At 40.1% G+C, this 20,168-nt stretch overlaps 1 protein-coding gene across 1 annotated transcript in view; it reads left to right on the top strand.

Annotated features, from left to right (window-relative positions):
• The window catches only part of LOC123510707 (cap-specific mRNA (nucleoside-2'-O-)-methyltransferase 1-like), an 88,353-nt gene that overhangs the window by 19,900 nt on the left and 48,285 nt on the right, over positions 1-20,168 (top strand). Inside the window, exons 4-10 of the mRNA XM_045266040.1 lie at positions 2,295-2,474; positions 3,684-3,891; positions 4,082-4,297; positions 11,852-11,984; positions 12,274-12,453; positions 15,445-15,641; positions 15,800-15,931. Coding sequence (XP_045121975.1) covers positions 2,295-2,474; positions 3,684-3,891; positions 4,082-4,297; positions 11,852-11,984; positions 12,274-12,453; positions 15,445-15,641; positions 15,800-15,931 — 1,246 coding nt within the window. The remainder of the gene's footprint in view (positions 1-2,294; positions 2,475-3,683; positions 3,892-4,081; positions 4,298-11,851; positions 11,985-12,273; positions 12,454-15,444; positions 15,642-15,799; positions 15,932-20,168) is intronic.

A 20,168-nucleotide genomic window follows, 5' to 3' on the forward strand; every position in this document is an offset into this window, starting at 1 on the left:
TGTTGACTTCCTGAAGGGTTGGTTGTCTCTGAAGGGACATAGAAAGATGTAGGATGGTATCATCAGTGTAGGAGTGGATAGGGCAAGAAGTTTGGTTAAGAAGGTCATTAATGAATAATAGAGCATGAGTGATAGGACAGAAACCTGAGGAACACCATTGTTAATAGATTTAGGGGAAGAACAGTGGCCGTCTACCATGTAGAGTGGAGATTCAATACTCAAACTTCTAAATACTCAAACTTTTCAATACTTACGCAAAAGTTCAATTTAATACTCGAAAAAATACCTGATAGTCGAACATCCACCCATGTGGTTGTAAAGAAAGGCTCCCTGGTGTCCCCCTTCCCCTTCTGCCAGTTGTGACTTGTGCTGTTGCGGTCATCATAATAACATTCTCCTTCATTCTATATGTAGTTTTTCATTTATAAACTTCATAACGCCAAAAGCTTGTTAGTGGTGAATATATCTGGTAATCAAATGGCTGCACATTTGGTCATATACAAAGCTCTGTCATCTTCCTTTTCACAGCTGCCACTGTACTGTTCTGTTACCATGTTACTGGTAATACTGGTAATACCAGTATTACTGTAATACCGGTATACCGGATGCCAATGCTCATCCCTAGTCCTGCTGCAGTCTTGAGAAAAATAACATTCTTCTGTGTTCTGTCGGTAGTTTTTTATTTAGAAACTTGTGATGGCACCAAAAAGGCTTATTAGTGATGAAAATAAGGAAATTAGTGAGAGTGCAAGTGTTAGTGAGCCACAGCACTCCTCTAATGGATTCACTAATGAAATCATACCAGGAGAAAAGTTATAAGGATATTTTTATGGATGGTGACTCATCCTCCGGTGACCTCCCTCCATCTCCCCACCCTTCTTTCCTCCTCTTCTAAGTTACCCATCACCAGCCTTCATTTATGGTATGTACAAATAAAAAAAAAATAAAAACATTGAAATTTTTAATACTCGAACAGCCATTTTGAACGAATTAAGTTCGAGTATTGAGTCTCCACTGTAATTGTTTTGTACTTATTCATTTTAGAGAATGTTGATAGCGAGTGGTACAGTTCTTTCTCCTTGACATGATAGATTAACAATAAAAGAAAGTAGAAAATGCTAAAATTTTCAATATTGCATAGCACATCCACCACTGACAAAGCGTAAGCGGTGACAAGCCTTGAGAGACAATGTTAGCAAGTGTTTAGGTATTTGAGATGCCAAATAATGATTTATTTTATGAGTTTTGTTACTTGTAAGGAATCATCTATATATAAACCATGCTACAACCTAGTGCAGTAAAAATGGAACAAATAGACGATCTGACAAAAAGTCCCAATTTCAAAATGTCTTTGTATAGATCCTCCACTGCAAAGGGGTTAACACATAAGCAGAAGGATTAGAGGTTAGGAAAGGATGAAGAATTTTAGGCATATTTTTAGGACAGGAATATGAATTGGAAAGAGAGGCAATGTGCTCCACTTTGAAAATTTAGTGGTGAAAGAATTTTTTAAAGTCAGATGCATTAGGTGAGATGGAGCCAAATAGTGAAAAAACTTGGGAGCTTCAAGAGTCCGGGCACAAGACAAGTTTTAAGTCATTGTGCACAGACATAACATCCAGCTTTCAAATAAAAATGAGGATAGAGAAAGTAGGAGAGAACAGAAAAGGGGCTATTATCAGTTACCTCAGGAAAAGATGAGGTTTAGTTAAGGAGAGGTAATGCTCTATAGATTGAAAATTAGATCTAAGACTTACAGAAGTTAATGAAAAAATTGAGGGGAATGTCGAGACTTATTCTGATACCAGTAGAGCATTCTGACCTGGGGACATTTATGGTCCCAGTTCCAGAAAGGGACTTCAAGACTGATGGAAGAGCCACATTTGATTTAAAATTTTAAATGGAGGATGTTTGTATAATAACATAGATATAGTTTTGTATGAAGGAAGAGATTTGTCTTTAGAGAGCAGACTGTGATTGTCCCCTTGTGTTGTGAAAGGGAAATGTTTAGTGAGGTTACATTTGAATCATTGAGAGTAATTATTGTTTTGGAGCAGAGATCTACTTTTTCCTCCATCAACCAATCATTCTCACTTAGAAATTTGTCTAACTATGTAAAGGTCCTTAATGACACCAACAACCAGATTTAAGAGTCCATTCCATTCATCTACCAGTATTGGAGTACCAATTGCTTCATATCTATATACCAGGCTAGTAGTCCCTCATGTGCTGACCACGACTAAGTATTATCTCATGGACCACCATACTACACCCCAGGAGCTTATTTATTGTAATATGTCTTGCAGAACGTGTTTGACCAGTTGGACCAGCGGGAGCTTCAGAGAAGTAGATCAAGAAGCAACCCTTTTGAAACCCTAGGCAAGTTATTCTTTCAAAATCGGGCAGCTCTCAAGATGGCCAATATTGATGCTGTGTTTGACTTCATGTTCACTCGGCCAAAGAATGAGGCAGGGGTGTGTATATTATGGATATTGATGTCATAGCATTAGTAGCATTGCCATCACCTTAGTTTTCATGTCAGAATAGGTATTTAATGAAGTTAAGGCAGATTTTTAGAATAATCACTATAATTATATCAGCTTTGCCCACTTTAGAGATAGTTGGACATGACATAAAGAAAGTAAAAGAAACTATAAGATCCCATTAGGTTTTCATGTGGCAGTCCATACTTGAAATATATACATATCAACATATTTACAACTTTCATCCACATCCATAGATTCATCTAATGTTCTTTTAAAGCTTCTTAATGATTTGGCACTAATAGGGGCCTTAACATTCATCTACACTATTTTAGAAATAATTACATTATCCTTTTTAAACTCTTTCTTGACAATAGAAAACTGCTCCTGTCACTGTATATGGGCTGGAAGGTGGTGGGGGATACCTGACTCAGAGGCAGTTCTCTCTCTCTCTCTCTCTCTCTCTCTCTCTCTCTCTCTCTCTCTCTCTCTCTCTCTCTCTCTCTCTCTCTCTCTCTCTGAAAATACAAATGAGTGATTTTTCATATTAGGTACATACATTATGAAACAAATCCATGCAAATTTTAGAGAAAAAAACTTTTTCTGCTCTTGGCAATTTTCTGAATATGAGAAATGACAGAAAGCATTGAATTTTATGGTAAACTAATCTATTGGTTCCATAAAAAAATAGAATCAAGTTCAATTGTTACTGACAGGGTGCACTGGTACTTATCCTGGTGTAAGCAAATCATACACCTATGTAATAATGATGAAAGTCAAGTAAGCCATTGTATCATATACTACAACCTAAATTCTGAAAGATCTCATACGGCATCTGGGAAGAAAATCACATCATCTTAGCAGAACACGGCCATCATGCAATATACACATCCTCAGATGTGTCACAAGCACTCCAAGGATGCAGAATACATGTCTTCATGTTTTAGGGATTAAATATGACTTTTTGTCTTGCCTCAGCTCATTATTATTATTTTTTTTTTTATCTAATTTGATTACTGAATGAGAATTTTTGAAATATTACTTTTCTACTTTTCTATATCTCTTCTTCATTGGAAACCAAGTGGCCAAGAGAATGGTATGAATGTGTTTGAATGTGGTAATTGTGTGCCTTGTCTTTGCTTTCAGCTTTTTATATGAAGGAAATTCTTGGTATATGTATGTATGCATGAAACATTTCAGGAGCTGCTGGTGGGACCCGATGACCTGCTTTACTTTGCTGATGTATGTGCTGCTCCAGGCGGGTTCTCTGAGTATGTCTTGTGGCGCCGCAAGACTGACTCCAAAGGCTTTTGTGATGCCAAGGGTTTTGGCTTCACCTTGCGGGAGAATGACTTCAAACTCCATGATTTCTTTGCTGCACCAGCTGAGTTTTTTGAACCTCACTACGGTAAGTTGGTTAGACATGTATTCCCAAATTTTGGATGACCTTTTTTGTGGGGGCTGGCACCTCAGTGGATCTTTTTATGCAAGTGGTCATCTTGTTAATACACAAGTTTGAAGTGTGAGGAATAAAATGAGTTTCTAGCTTTATTAAAATTTGTGTTGAACATAACTCATTGTATGAATTCATCCTGCAGGTAAGAATGGCCTGGATGGAGATGGAGATGTTTATAAGCCAGAAAACATCACAAACTTTGTTGAATTTGTTCGGAAGACTGCAGGAGGCTATGGCGTACACTTCATGATGGCTGACGGAGGATTCAGTGTTGAGGGCCAGGAAAACATTCAAGAGATTCTGTCAAAGCAGCTCTACCTTTGTCAGTTCTTGGTAGCATTAGGAATAATCAGAGTCGGTAAGCTGCCTGAATGTGATGTTTTAATGTAATATGCTTAGTAGAATGGTCCTTCATTGGGGGTAAATTTTTAAATTTATTTTTTAAGCTCTATTTCCCAGAATTCATTGGGGTAGTTGAGAAAACTCTCCTGGGCTATTTTTTCAAATTCTAAAAATATTTACCCTTTCCTCATCGGCCTTGAAGTTTAGCCTCGAGCAGCTGTTATTATAATGACTATATAATATATAGTCATTATAATAACAGCTGTGTTGAACTTTTAAATGGTCTTGTAATGTCCAATTTTATGTTTTGATGTGATACGTCGATCTGTGTGTTTGTGTAATATGTATGGTAAATCCTTGTTATACGGTACATATGTGTTCCTGAAAACCTTACCGCAAATCGAAATTACCATATACCGAACCCATTATAACATGTAATAATAGGGAATGCGTTCCAGCACGTCAAAAGTCACCCCTGCAGAAATGAAAATACACGAAAAAAAAAAAGTAAAGTACTGCACAAAAGAAACAGAAAATGTTTATATTTACCTTTCACTCGCCATGTATTCTATCAGATGATGTCCCTCCCAAGGCTAAAGAACAGTATGGATTTCAGCCCTTACTCATCTTCCGCTGTGTGGACAGATGAGGATAAGATGTCGTCTGCACTGTCGAAAGCAGATGTGGAAGGGCCAACTGTAGCAGGGTCGGCACATTTCACTGGTTTGAAGAAAGAGGATATGGAGGAAGGGCCAGCTGTAGAACCGTTGGCAGCAGATGTGGAAGGACCAGCTGTAGCAGGGTCGGCAGGTGTGACAGGGATGGCATGTCTGACTGGCTTGAAGAACGAGTAGATGGAGGACTGTTTGGGTTTTCTTGTTTTTTCATCATAGATTTCTTGATAAATCTTGACACTTTTCTCTACGTCATGAGCCACTTTGCTACTCCTGGCAAGATTTGGTTTGGGTCACGTTCCTTCAGGGTTTCCAGAGCTTTTCAATACCACCAAGACATTTTCTAAGAGTTTTGATGTCCAGGCCATGCACAGGTTCTTCTTCCTCATCTCCCTCTTTTTCTGCCTCCTGTGATGCCTTATCTAGCTCTGTAAGTTTATCATTCGAGAGAGGTTCAGCATGGCTTTCCAAAAGATCTTGAACATCATCATTATCATCAACTTCATGGAAGCCAGCCCTATGCACAGATTTACTATGTCGTCTTCAGTGAAGCCTTGGAAGTCATGCGCACATTCTGGCCATATTTTATTCCACGCCAAGTTCATGGTAGACGTCTTCACATTGTCCCAAGATGACTTGATGTTATCTAAGGCGTGCTTGATGTTATATGACTTCCACCATTCTCTGATAGTGGGCTTGCCAGGCCCATATATCAGTTGCTGCATGGTTTGCCGCTGGAAGTAGGCTTTAAATGTTTACCATAATTATTATGAATATATTTGTGCTTACAATAGACCCTTTGATTTTCCATTTATTCATCTAATTAGTAATGCATGTAAGTAATATGTAATGCAGTTAAACAAAAGGGGGGAGGGGAAGAGATAAGAGAGGCTCCAAGGGTGGTCAAGTTAAAGTCAGTACTATGAGTGGCAGGAGGTGTGGCGTGGATGAAGTCATCACCATTGCTCCCCCGCGCTGGGCCCTCTCGGATGACGAGCGGATACCGTATCTGTGAATTTTTCTTACCGTATATTGAATCGAGGGTAGTAATTTCCAAATACTGTAACTGAATTTACTAGATAAAGAAGTACCGTACAACGAGGACTTACTATATTACTCTTTCTTCTCACTCTCCCTCCCCTTTGACTGAGATGGAAAATTAATGCAAGATCTTATGGCCAAGAAGAACGTCGATCAACTTCCCATTCTGGTCTCAGGCAATGGAACGGTGCTGCTCCTTAACATTCCCAAGCTGCCGAACGTAATGAGCTCTGAGATCACCAAAGCAATTGTAAGGGCAATCAAAGACTGGAACTTCACTGAGTGCATTGGTGGGATGTCATTTGACACAACATCTTCCAACACAGGCCTGAACAACGAGGCTTGTGCTGGTTGAGCAGTGGCTCAAGAAAGATCTCTTGTGTTTCGTGTGCTACCATCATGTCCTTGAGTTGCTCCTTGCTGCAGCTTTCATGACAGTCTTCAGCCCCACGTCAGGTCCAACAGTGATCATGTTCAAGCACTTTCAAGATCACTGGACTTTCATCGACCTGAGTTAATTCGAGTCCTGTGATTCCCACCCTCAACTGTGTCCCATGCTAGATCCTGTGGACAAGGATTGGTTCTAGAGCACTCTCATCAACTACAAGGGCCTCTGGAATGACTACCATTAGCTGCTGGAATTGACTGTGGTCTTCCTCAGCCTAGTATCCCCATGAGGAGTAAGGTTCTTAGCCCCCAAAACCATGCACCACACAAGGTGATGTCCAGCGCCATATATGCACTGAAGATGTGGATGTTTTGGAGCCAATTCAAGCTCACAGTAAGGGGCGGGAGAAGAACCTGCGGGAAATTGCCATCATCATCAGTCACCTGTACATGAAAACCTGGATACTGGCTTCAGAGGTTGTACTTGCTCTTCAACACAACCTACAACTGTTGAAGGATTTGATGACCTTCGTAGATGTCAGTCTGGACTTGAGAAAGGCATCTCTGACCAAGCTCCAAGGCACCTATGGTACCTCTCAGAGGAACTTGTTACTCTGGCACTCTTTAATCTCTTGGTCATGGTTGAAGAGAAGAGGCAAATTCTCACCTCACTTCACACCACGGTGATAGGTGAATCTCCAGCGAAGTGCCCAAAGGTGTCTAGTCAAGACGTCTCAGGAATCCAACTGCAAGGCATGGCATCAACCAGCATGTGACAGTTCTTCCAGAAGCTGTGCCTGGAAGAAAGACTTCTGGACAGCAGAGGCCTTTGTGAATGGGATGACGATTATCGATGATCATGCAGAGGGAGGATTTGCTGTCATCCAGGAATACAACCGAAGGCTCATGATGATGAGCAACTACAGTTTCTCCTCCAAGTTGTCTTTTGTCATCATGCAGAGCTCCCAGACTCCAGAAAGAAGACCATGGCTCACCAAAATGATACTTCCATGTTGTGTTAAAATATAGTGGTTACATTTGATTTTCGTTGGGCTACAACCTCAACCAAATACAGGTAACTCTTGATTTACGCGATAGATGTATTCCAAGAGGCATTGTTTATATCAAAATTTGCTTAAAACAAACGTGTAATTCTCTTAAGAAACAATAGATAATAGGGGGTCCAAAAAAAATCGTACAAAATGCTCTATTTGGCTAAATTAACATGTTTTTATTATTTACCATTATAAATACTAGAAGTGTATTTAAAGTAAAGGGAAAAGCAAGAAATAATAAGAGAAAGCAAAAAATAATAAGAGAAAACAAAAAAACAAAGAATACGTAAACACAACACTCACTGCGTCACTACCTTCACCACTCACACCACAGTCAGTCACCATCTTCCTCTGAGCTTTACCACTTTATAAAATATCCACTTATCAAAAATAACCCCACATGCAGAAAAAGATGAAGGATGTTTTGGGGCCATCTTGGTGAATTATAGGCAGATTGAAGAGATTCCGTCTGTATTCAGTGCTGGCAGACTGCAAATGAGGCACGAGAAGAGCGGAGCTCCCACCTATCGGTCAGCTGCAGAACTCTGGTGCGCAGTTTGAAATTATGTCTGGTGCTCAGTTTGAAAATGTGGTTGGGCCAAATTGCTTTAAGGGGAAGCAATGGCAAAATAATGTGATTTTTTTACCCAAACCTCAAAATTGAGGTATTAGTACTGCTGTTAAAAATGTCTACAGTTTTCTGTGAAAACAGTAAGTTCCTATCGTAATTCCTTATATGTTTAAATCGCCTTTATTTATGCACTTTAAAGGTCTCTTCAACCCCTTCCTGGTGGCAGGGCAGATGAGCAAACTACCAAATAGAAATTCGTCTATATATAGATATAGACGCTACCGACTTCTATCCATACGTCTATATATAGTTTCCTAGCAAATGGTTACTCCTGATTGACATCAATATGTAGACTCTCCCGCAAAACAGAACAAACAATTGAATCTATATATAGACTTTGCAGCAAAACTGAACAAGTGACATCTATATATAGACTCTGCCGCAATACTGAACAAACAATTGAATCTATATGTAAGTGTTGTTTGTGTTTCATTGGTGGTAATATATGAGGCATATAGAATACAAGGGGCTCAAGCGCCACATTTGAGAAATGCACTTTTGTACAGCATTGTCTTCCTCAATCCAGGGGAAGAATGTGTGAGCCCGGTAGCTGCTCGCAAAGTGGTCGAAAATCCCCGTATCAGCCCTCAGGCTGAAGGGTACACACGAGAGACCAGAGAGAGGGCTAAAGCGCCACTTCCTCTCACACCCACCTCAGCAACCAATGGGCAGGGCGCTGTCAGTCACGGGACTGTGACGTAGCTGTCCGCCAGTCAGTGAGCGCACGGCATTGGCGTGACGTCACGGCATGTTGGCCAGTCTTCCTCACACCCTTGCCTCGTGGAATATTAATTTATGTTCCCTGCTACTTTTTTTTTTGCAATACTTGAATGTGTACAACATACACACATACATACACATCATACACATACAAATGCACACTTATTCACACATACACATTCATACACACACATAGACACACAAACACATTAATACACATACATACATACACATACATACACATACACATACACACTCACACATTAATATTTTATGAATTTAAGAATGTTTCAAAGTGAATTGGGACATGTTTGAGTATTAAGAACACGAATATGTACAAAAGAAAAGGAGAAAAACACAGTTAATGTGGCAACATTCAGAATGTGTAGTTGTAATGTTTATTTTTTTACATGAAATTAAAAGTCAAATGATAGACCTTTCAAATTAAACGAACTAGAGCTTTCTATCTCATGTAAAAAAAAAAGTCACGACATTCTGAATATTGCCAAACTTTAACTGCGTTTTTCTCCACTTTTTTATTTTGTCACTTGAGCCCCTTGTATTCTACACGCCTCATATGTCAATATGCTTTTTTGAGTCCTAGTTACTCACATCCAGGACTTGTGACCTGGATGTACGTAATTTACTTCCACTTTTCTTCTTATTTTTTCACATATGTACTTGTTTTGTACTATTCATTTGTAGGCAACATTGCTGGTGTGTGGTACAGTTCTTTCTTTCTCTTAGACATGATAGGCTGATGATAAAAAAAAATGTAAATAATGCAAAAATTTCCAGTATTAGCTTATATGTGTAGCACATCTACCATCAAGAAAGCACAAGTGGTGACCGGCCTTGATAGGTAATTTTGACCAGTATTTGGGTAGTTAAGATGCTAAATAATTATTTATTTTATGAATTTTATTATTTGTAAGGAATCGTCTATAGTATATAAACGACGCGACAACTTAGTGCAGTAAAATAAGAACAAGCATCTATATATAGATGATCCGACAAAAAGTCCCGTTTTCGAAACGTCTATATATAGATCCTCCACCGGGAAAGGGATTAAATGTCCTACCACGTGGTAGGCAACATGACTTGTCGTTGCTTATGATTTTGTAGCATTTTTAAGTTTTTTCTTACTATTTTCTAGTGTATTTATATTATAAACCTTCATATGGTAACATCAGGACAGAGCGGGAGGGAGGCTACGTGCCTTGTAGTAGGCTGTGAGGTCAGCAGTCACAGGCAGTGTCTTGCCGGACGTCTTGGAATGTAGATATGTAGCGCTCTGCAGCTAATCGTCTTTTGATTTTCCACACTTTCCCTGCACTTTAGAACATTGAAAGTCATGGGTCGTCAATCAAAGATAAAGACCAACCAAAGAGAAAGGATGAAGAAGCTGATTGAGAGGAGAAGGGAGGAGGAGGGCAAAGATCTCAGTCGCTCGTTGCAGTGACACCCACTCATGACCTGACCCTGGTCACACACGTGTCTTCTCCACCACCACCACCTCAGCTTATTCCCTCAACCTCACAGCTGTCATCTTCACCATCACAAGCAACAACCGAGTCACAAGAAACAACAAGGATGGATACACCTTTTCATCTTTGAAAAGGAAGATTCCTCCTTGTAAAGATGAAAAATTCATTATTTTTCATTCACAGCTTGAAAGTCTGGTATCAGGAACATGTACCAAATGCTGGGTACCAAGATAATGGAGGCAACAAATAACAGCTTTGACACCTACATCAATGTCACGTGTTCCACATGTGGTGACAGTGACACGCCAGTAATACCATGTCACTTGGTAGATGATGCTGGGAAGGAAAGAAACCTCACTGAGCTGAACTGCAAGCTTGTATATGAACTACAAGCTTGTATATGAGGTAATAAATTACCTTGGCTGTGCAGGATTGAACAGAATTGCCCAGGGACTAAGCATGTAGCCAACAAACATTGTGACTTGCACCGCTCAACAGAAAACGGCTCATATCTCAAAACTAAAGTTATTGATATTTCGAGCACAATATCACCGTTAATTTTTAAGTAATTTCAGATATAAAGGTATCAATGGAAAGAGGAAACAGGAAATTTTTTTCATCGTGAAACATTTCGAAAAACTATTATGTATGTCTCTAAAAAAAATTAAAAAGGAAAAAAGGTAGTTTTTGTCTCTGATATTTAAAAAAAATTTTTCATATATGAATTACGATAATCAAAATGTTTTACGATGGAAAAAAAGCTACATACATCTACAGCATGTACACTTATTTTCAAAGTAGTAAGTTGAAAAACATTCGAGAAATAACAAAGAAAGCCGATGCTATTTTTAACCGTTTTCAGCGTGTATTATATTTTTTTTCTCTAAAACTAAGGATCGTATTTCAATAATACTTGGGATTCTTGTAATTGAGGCACTAATACATAAACACACCAAATTTCATGAGAATCTGACTAAAGAAAAAATACACCTCTTAAGTAAAAAGCGTCGCCTCCCCTTAAGCAAACCGATCGCGCAAATTAAGTTAATTATGATATTTTTTCAGTCACGTTTTAACAAAAATGCTTAAATCAAACATGCGTAAATCAAGAGTTACCTGTATGTATTTAAGGTAGAAAGACACTTTGCTTAAGATCTTCAGATTTAACTGTGTAATAAGGTAACCATATAAAAAACACTGTATAAGCTAACATTTTGGGAATAAATAATACAAAAATGTGTTTTCAAGTATCATTGTTTGTATTTATTTTCCTCACACGTATTCATTTCCAGATAAAAAGTGTCTCTCAGGAATCCTAAGAGTGAAATTTCAAGGTCGATGAGGGAGAAGTGAATGTCAGAATTAAGAAATATTTCACCAGGAGAGTTTTCTAGACTATTCCAATGAAATCTGGTGGTCAGACTTTCTGACTTTCAATTCAAGATATCTTTTTCAACCAACTATGTCTGCTAGTTCTTGGTAGTGCCAGGAATATTGATAATTTGTACTTGCACTGTAAGATTACTATCAGATGGAAGCTTTTCTTTCTGTCAGAATGTTACTCTTTGTTTCCAGATGGCCATTTTGTTTGCAAGCTATTTGATGTGTTCACACCGTTCAGCGTTGGTTTGATTTATCTCATGTACCGCTCATTCAAGTACGTTTCAATTCACAAACCCAACACAAGCAGACCTGCCAACTCAGAAAGGTAAGATATTTGAATCTGATGACACTAAATACTTTACATCATTCTGTATAAGTATCTAAACATTTGGGTGTGCCTTATAGCAGCCATGTCAGGCTTGCATGTTGCACAGTCTTGTTTCATCCTTGTGTTTCATTTCTTCTTGATTCTTGGATTACAACAACCACACTCTCTGGTATATAACTTTTAAAATGGAAAAAGGAACAGCAGCTGTGTACTAGTAATGATAGAAATTTTTATTAATATCTACAGTTTTAGGAAAATTTTTGGCTAACAGTATGTACACTTTCAGATATATAATTTGCAAATGGAAGAAGGAGGGAACAGAGGACGTGTACAAGTACTTGTTTGAGATGAATGAGAGAATCATTGGCCTGTCCAGCACCTCAATGGACATTGTGGAGCTAGTGCCTGTGGAGGACCTGCAAGCAGACCAAGAGTTCTTTGATTACATGTACAGTTCCAATAATGAGTAAGTTATACATGAAGTTTTGATAATATCTATGATTTAATATCTCTCTATTGACAGTAAATTCAGCTTATAGTTTTAAGAATATTAAATGTTCCAATAATGACCAAGTTATAATTGTGATTGTAAAAATATAAAATCATGACAACCTGTCTATTTATCAGATCAGATTAGCAATCCCACACACATACACACATTCACACACTTTTTTTTTATGCCATGTGGGCTTTTCACGGGAATTTATGGGCTAAAGTGGATACTTTTTGGGGTACCTCCTATCTCAAAGCCCACCCGCTAGGAAACTGTTGTCCCAAGTAAGGAAACCTACCTTACGCTCAGACCATGGACATGATTCAAACTTGTGCGCTTGGTTTGGAGACTCCTTGGACCCCAAAGCATGCATGGTTCCACTGTACCATGGCAGCCCCATGGTACAGTGGTAACCTTATCAGCCCATGGTGGAAAGGGAAAGTCTCATGGACCACCCTATTATATTCCAGGTGTTTGGGCTTGGTACACATATACTTCTGCAACAAGACTTTTTTTTTTTTTTATGTAAGAAGGAGAACTGCCAAAGGCAAAAAAAAACTATATTAGAAAAAAAAAATGCCCACTGGAATTGCAGTCTGCCTAAAAATATGAGAGAATTAGTCAAAAGAGTGGGACAAATGTCTTGACACCTCTCTCTTAAAAGAAGTTAAGTCGTAGGAAGATGGAAATACAGAAGCCGGTAGGAAGTTCCAGAGTTTAGCAGTGAAAGGTATGAATGATTGAGAGTACTCTTATATTAGAGGGTTGGACATAATAGGGATGAGAAAAAGAAAGCCTTGTGCAGCGAGGCCACAGGAGGAGGAAGGCATGCAGTTAGCAAGATCAGTAGAATAGTTAATATGAAAATAGTGATAAAAGACAGAAAGAGATGCAACCTTTTGGCAGTGAGAAAGAGGCTGAAGACAGTCAGTCAGAGGAGGGGAGTTGATGAGATGAAAAGCTGACAGCATTCAATTGTTTTCTTCTTTCCATTCTTAATGAGACCTTTTTCCTTACTCTTCACCTACTGAAATACAGAGACTGCAGCAGACTGAAGGCTCAAGAGCATGCTTTGGTTTACTTCTATGCCCTCGTAATGACTATTCCTTACTTCAGTCTTAAGACCAAAGCAGATGCAGGGTCATTCCACCATGGCAGTTGTTATGTTCAGATGTATCATATGGGTGTACTCTTACCTATATCTCTAGGAGTTATGCAGGTAGTGAGATATAATTCTTACCAAGATAGTGCTAATGGCTAAAGAAGAAAATGAGACTATCTAGAACATTCTGTATTTATTGGTGTTTTTTATATTCATTGTTAAATAGGTTGTGGTGGTTGTTACAGAAAATTCAACCAGGAGTTCAGCTTACTGTTATACATGTGAAAAACTCTTAAAAAATTAAAGGAACTTTCAAAATGTTTTATATGGAGGTTATAAAGGAAGCATTAAGCTTTGCATTTCATTTGCACCATTAAACGACTGTAACGAAAAAAACATAATGATCGCAATGTAATTACAGTAAAATATATAGCCAGAGAAAAAAGGCAAATTGTGCATAGGTACCCCACAACTAAATCAACATTGGATATGAAGTTATATTAAGCTGCTCCAAAAAATCATTGCCCTATACAAACAAACGTCAATTTTTTGTCGCAGTCGTTACATTAACCCCTTCGCGCCGGTAGTTAAAAAAGCCCGCCTGTATGATATACGGGTGGTAGTGCCGCCCGAGCTGGAAACTCGTGCAAGCTTGTCATACTTGTTGTCTTTGTGTATTATGCTGCTATTTTTTAGTTACTATATCGCCTTCGAAGAGGAAAGTGGACGCTTCTCTCTTCGGAGAAAGAGAGAGAGAGAGAGAGTGACATTTGCTAATATTTTAGACACAAGCAGGACGCATGTAGCTTATCTTCGAGAGGAAGAGGGAAGGAGGAAGGAGAGGGAAACGAGAGAGAGAGAGAGAGAGAGAGAGAGAGAGAGAGAGAGAGAGAGAATAGAAAATTTGTTGTTTTGTATTTGTGTGTGTGTGTGTGTGTGTGTGTGTGTGTGTGTGTGTGTGTGTGTGTGTGTGTGTGTTTCACGAATGTTACAAGGTGGGACGCATGTAACTTATCTTCGAGAGGAGAGGGGAGGAGGGAAGGGAGATGGGGAGGGAGGAAAGGGAGATGGGGAGGGAGGAAAGGGAGATGGGGAGTGAAGGAATGGAGAGAGAGAGAGAGAGAGAGAGAGAGATGGGAACAGTCTATGCCATTGGGTAATTTTAGACACAAGGCGGGACGCATGTAGCTTATCTTTAGTGATTGGTGGAGACAAGGATGGTGGGAGGAGCACTAGGATTTCAAGGACAGCATACGGCGTGTGTAGTTGGTATCCAACACACTATATGGGACAACTGAACTGAAGAAAGCTCAGAAAAGAAATATGACGTCTACGTAGGCGTCACCGTATTTGCTACTGGGGCTTCATGACACCCACATAGGCGTCACCGTATTGAAGGGGTTAAAAATTGTTTTATATGATCAATTATTACTGAATACTAAACTGCTTAGAATTGCCAACAACATCCTAACCTAATGCAGTGATGACCATACTTCTAATATACATCAAAGTCAGAATCAACAACCTTCCATGTGATGAAAAAATGGGAAACTAAAATTAGGGTTTTTTTTTTTTTTTTGTAAAGAAATTTTTCACAATTTTCTTCAACGTCAAAAGCCTTATAAAAAAATTTGACTTAATATTTTTCAGTTTTCTCTTCAAATTTGGAAACTTCAGGTTTTTAACTTTAATTTGATATATTACAAAGCTAGTTTAGACCATTTTTCAATTTTGGCCCTTGGGTTGACGTGTGTGGAATGACCCTGGAGGTACTTCAAAAAATCATTTAGGTAACCAATAGAAGTACATGAATGGCACTACATACTGTCATTGATGTTAACCCTCCCAACTCATTCCCCAAGGATAGGATTCCAGCAAATGATAAGCCTCAAGAAGATCCAACAGTTCTGTCAAGACACACAACTCATTGAGCCACGACAGTCTGACCTTCGCCACCAGTGCCTGGAACATTGGCATCTGCCAGACCGTTCCAGGACAGCACCACAGCGCTCTGAGGCAAAGATCAAGTTTATCGAGCTCACCAAGGGAGAAAATTATGGTAAGTTGAGGGATGGTGGGCTGTGTTTACGTTTTTTTGTTCAGTATTATTAATTCATTTTGTATTTTTTGAAAATTTATTTTCCACATGTGATAAAGCCTTTGTGCTGCTTTTCCTCAGTATATGTGGTACTAGTAATGGCCATGTGTTTGTTACAGAATACATGTCAAGAGTGCCGGAGGATCTGACAGTGGGAAACCTGCAAGAAAAGCTGCGTAGCCCCTATGACTACCGCTGCTGTCTCTTGGCTGCCACTCGTGATGGCCGCAAGGACCGGGCCTTCTATCTTGGTGAGATGTTCTCCATACTGACCTGTATAACCAATTCTCACATCACAGGATGGAAGAGAACAAGAATAATGATACATAACTGAATAGGGTGAATAAAATGAGAATATTGTTATTGTGTGACATCTATCTTTTGCTGTCTTAGCAGAGCTGTGTATCATATCCAGATTTGAGTCCACTAGAGGTAGACAGAATTAAGAGCATGAATAATAATAATAATAATAATAATAATGATAATAATATACGGTTTATTAGTTTGGCAATGTAAAAAATTACACTGAAAATGTACAGGGGGGGGAGACACTATGACAATGAACTGAAATGCTTAACCTAACTATGGATATAACTTAACCTAGAATTCACTTATTAATTTACTTATTTATTTAAGGCTCGCACAATAGTGGGCACCGCGCTAAGTCGGTACCGATCAGTGCGCGGTGCTCTTAAGGGCGCCACGCGATTCTGGTGTTGGGTGGCGCGAGCAGGGGGAGGCACATCGGGGGGTAGCAGGTGGCGGAGACGTGGATGACGCAGCAGTCCTTCCCAAAATTTTTCCAAGGCTTCCTGGTGTCTTGTGGCCAGCCTCGCAGACTCAGGCAGGTCAGGGCGTCCTTGTAGGACCTGTAGGCAGGCCCAAGGATGACCCTGAACGCCCTCCTCTGAACCCTCTCCAGCTGTTGTCGTTGTGTGAGGTTCAGGGAGGAGGACCACGCTGGGGTGGCGTACATGAGCTTAGGGAGTATAAAGGTGAGGTACACTCCCTTCAGCTCATCTGCCGGTGCTCCCAGGGACCTGAGTCGGCGCAGTAAATAGATTTTGTATGAGGCTGACCTGATGATGTTGGAAACATGCTGCTTCCATGACAATTGATCATCCACCAAGACACCTAGAAGCTTGGTGCTGCGGACCACCTGGAGGGAGTGAGGGCCCACAGATAGCTGGGGAGGGGGGACTGCTGCTGTGGAGGTACAAATGTGCATCACCACGGTCTTGGTGTGGTTGATGGTCATTTTGTTGTCCTCCGTCCACGTCTGTAGTTGGTTTAGAGTGGACTGCAGTGCTGAGAAGTCTGGGTTGGTGTTGTTGACGGTACGCCCACGGTGCAGTCGTCCACATACTTCCAGCGGTGGGGGTGTGGACGAGCATCGTTGATGAGGATGAGGAAGCACAGTGGACCCATCTTGGTCCCCTGAGGGACCCGCATGTGAGCTGTTGGAAAGAGGAGACAGAGCCTTGATAACGAACGGCCTGACGCCTTCCCGAGGAAGTCTGCCAGCCACGCTATCAGGTAGGAGAGACCCAGAGTGATGGCTTTATTTATCACAACAGTGTGATCAACAAGATCAAAGGCCTTTCTGAAGTCCACAAAAGCAATAGCTAGAGAAGTGTTTCGTTTGTCCAGGTGGCTGTGAACGAATTCCAGGAAGCTGACAAGGAAGTGAGATGTGGAGGTGGATTTAATATTGCCAAATTGTTGTGTGTCAATAGAGTTACAAATTTTGTTATAGGCCCAGTCGAACACAAAATCTTCACAGATAAGGCTGGGTATAGGGGTGATGGCGACTGGTCTTAGATCATTCAGTGACTGTGGATTAGAAATTTTGGGGAGGGGGGTGACGTAAGATGTCTTCCAGTCATCGGGCAAGAATGTTGAGAAAGGAGGCGTTGATGATAGAGCAAAGGGTGTGGCAAGTTCTGGGGCAAATTCTCTGTAAATTTTGATGGGAGGTCAGTGGGAGTGGTGGATCTGTTTAGTTTAAATTTAAGAAGCTTCCTGTAAACATCAACCTCCTGGACAGGGGGTGGAGGGGAGGAGGCAGGGAGGTAGGCTGGGAGAGTAGTAGAGTGAAGGGGAGGGAGTGTCTGACAGATCGCAGCGAAGTGACCGTTAATCTCTTCGGCCGCGTTGTCAGGTGAAAGGTGTGAAAGCATAGGAAGAGAAGAGGCTTGTTTTTGTAAACCACACAAAGACTTAATCTTGTTGTACCACTGTCTGTTGTTAGTAAGCTTGAGATGGTGAATTTTGTCTGGGTAGTAGCTTGCCTTGGCTTTTTATTTCCTGATAACTCTGTTCCTTAAACTCCTGTACTGGTCAGGGCTAGAGTGGAAAGCCCTGTCACGCTGACGAAGGAGTCGTTTGATGCAGGGCATCATCCAAGGGGCATCAGATGGGTCCACTGTGATGTCCTTGGTGGGGAAGTAGTGGTGGAAGGCTTCCGTTGTGGTGGTGAAGTAGTTCTGCCATTTTGTGTGGACGTCTTCCTCCTCCAGTACCTCGGTCCACGGGTGATGTGTCAGCCACTGCCCAAATTCCCTCATGGCGGAGTCAGGCATGGGCCTGTGGGATCTGGTGACAGTTGACCTGGGAACCGAGGTGGTGAGGGTGGGTGTCCACAGGATGGAGAGGTGGGTGCTGCATCCCATGGGGGGGAGTGTGTGTGTGTGTATTTACCAAGTTGTAGTTTTACAGGGCCTGGGTTTTATGCTCGTGTGGTCCCGTCTCCATATCTACACTTATCTAATTTTTCTTTAAAACTATGTACACTCTTTGCTGACACCACTTCCTCACTCAAACTGTTCCAAGTCTCAACACATCTTTGCGGGAAACTAAATTTTTTAACATCTCTTAGACATCGTCCCTTCCTTAGTTTCTTACTATGCGATCTTGTGCTTCTAAAGTCATATTCTTCTCTCAGGATCAGTTTCTCATTATCCACTTCATCCATTTTGTTAATCAATTTATAAACTTGTATCAGATCCCCTCTCTCTCTTCTCTGCTCCAAGGTTGGTAGATCCATAGCCTTTAGTCTCTCCTCATATGTCATCCCTTTAAATTCTGGAACCATTCTTGTAGCCATTTTTTGTAGTCTCTCTAATTTTCTTATGTGTTTCTTTTTATGGGAGTCCACACAACTCCTGCATATTCCAATCTAGGTCTTATTTTAGTACTTATCAATTTCTTCATCATTTCCTTGTCCATATAGTGAAATGCTACTCCAATATTCCTTAGCAAATTATACGTCTCTGAAAATTCTATCAATATGGCTTACCGGTTGATTATTTTCTTCCATTGTCACTCCCAAGTCCTTTTCCTTTTTACTTTTTCTAGTTCTACTCCATCTCCCATCTTATAGATTCCCACTGGTCGTCTTTCACTTTTCCCATTTCCATGACATGGCTTTTGTCCACATTGAATTCCATCTCCCATTTTTGCTCCATTTCCAGATCTTGTTTAAGTCTTCCTGTAGTATTTCACAATCCTCTTTTGTTTAATGACTCTGCACAGTTTCGCATCGTCCGCAAACAGATTTATGTAGCTGTTCACTCCTCTGGCATGTCATTTATATATACGAGAAAAAGTATTGGTGCCAATACTGACCCTGTGGCACTCCGCTGTCTACTGTTCTCCACTTGGACTTCATATCTTTAACTATCGTCCTTATTTCTCTCCCCCTTAAGTAATTCTTCATCCATCTCAATGTGCTTCCTTTTAAGCCACCCTTCTCCTCTAACTTCCATAGTAATCTTTCATGTGGCACTTTATCAAAAGCCTTTTTTAGATCTAAATAAATACAGTCAACCCATCTCTCTCTCTTGTACTTTATCAACTATTCTAGAGTAGAAACTCAATAAATTTGTTACACATGACCGACCTTTTCTAAAACCAAATTGGCTATTTGATAATATTTTGTTGTCTTCAAGAAACTCAATCCATTGCTTCTTTATTACTTTTTCACACATCTTGCATATTACACTAGTTAGTGATACCGGTCTGTAATTTAAAGGTTCTTCCTTCCTTCCGCTCTTATATATGGGAACCACCTCAGCTCTTTTCCACTCCACTGGCACTGTTCCATTTTCTATTGAGCATTTTATGATGTTGTATATTGGACTTGCTAGTTCTTCCCTACATTCTGTATTCTGCCTGAGACTTCATCCGGTCCCATTGCCTTTTCCTCATCCAATTCCGTCATCAACTTTTTATTTCAAGCTTGGTTACTTTAATCTCTTTCATATAGACAGTCTCTCTATTACCCTGTGGTCTTTCAAATTTGGATTCCTTAGTAAAGACCTCATGAAATTTACTATTTAACAGTTCTGCCATACTTTTGGGTCTTCCACCATTCCGTTTTCTCCTTTTAACCTTTCTATTGTTTCTTTTTGTCTTATTTTTCCATTTATGAATCTGTAGAACAATTTTGGTTGTTCCTTACATTTTTCGACAATGTCCTTTTCATAG

This window comes from Portunus trituberculatus, chromosome 30, assembly GCF_017591435.1.
Source record: "Portunus trituberculatus isolate SZX2019 chromosome 30, ASM1759143v1, whole genome shotgun sequence".
In the NCBI taxonomy this organism is placed as follows: Eukaryota; Metazoa; Arthropoda; class Malacostraca; order Decapoda; family Portunidae; genus Portunus; species Portunus trituberculatus.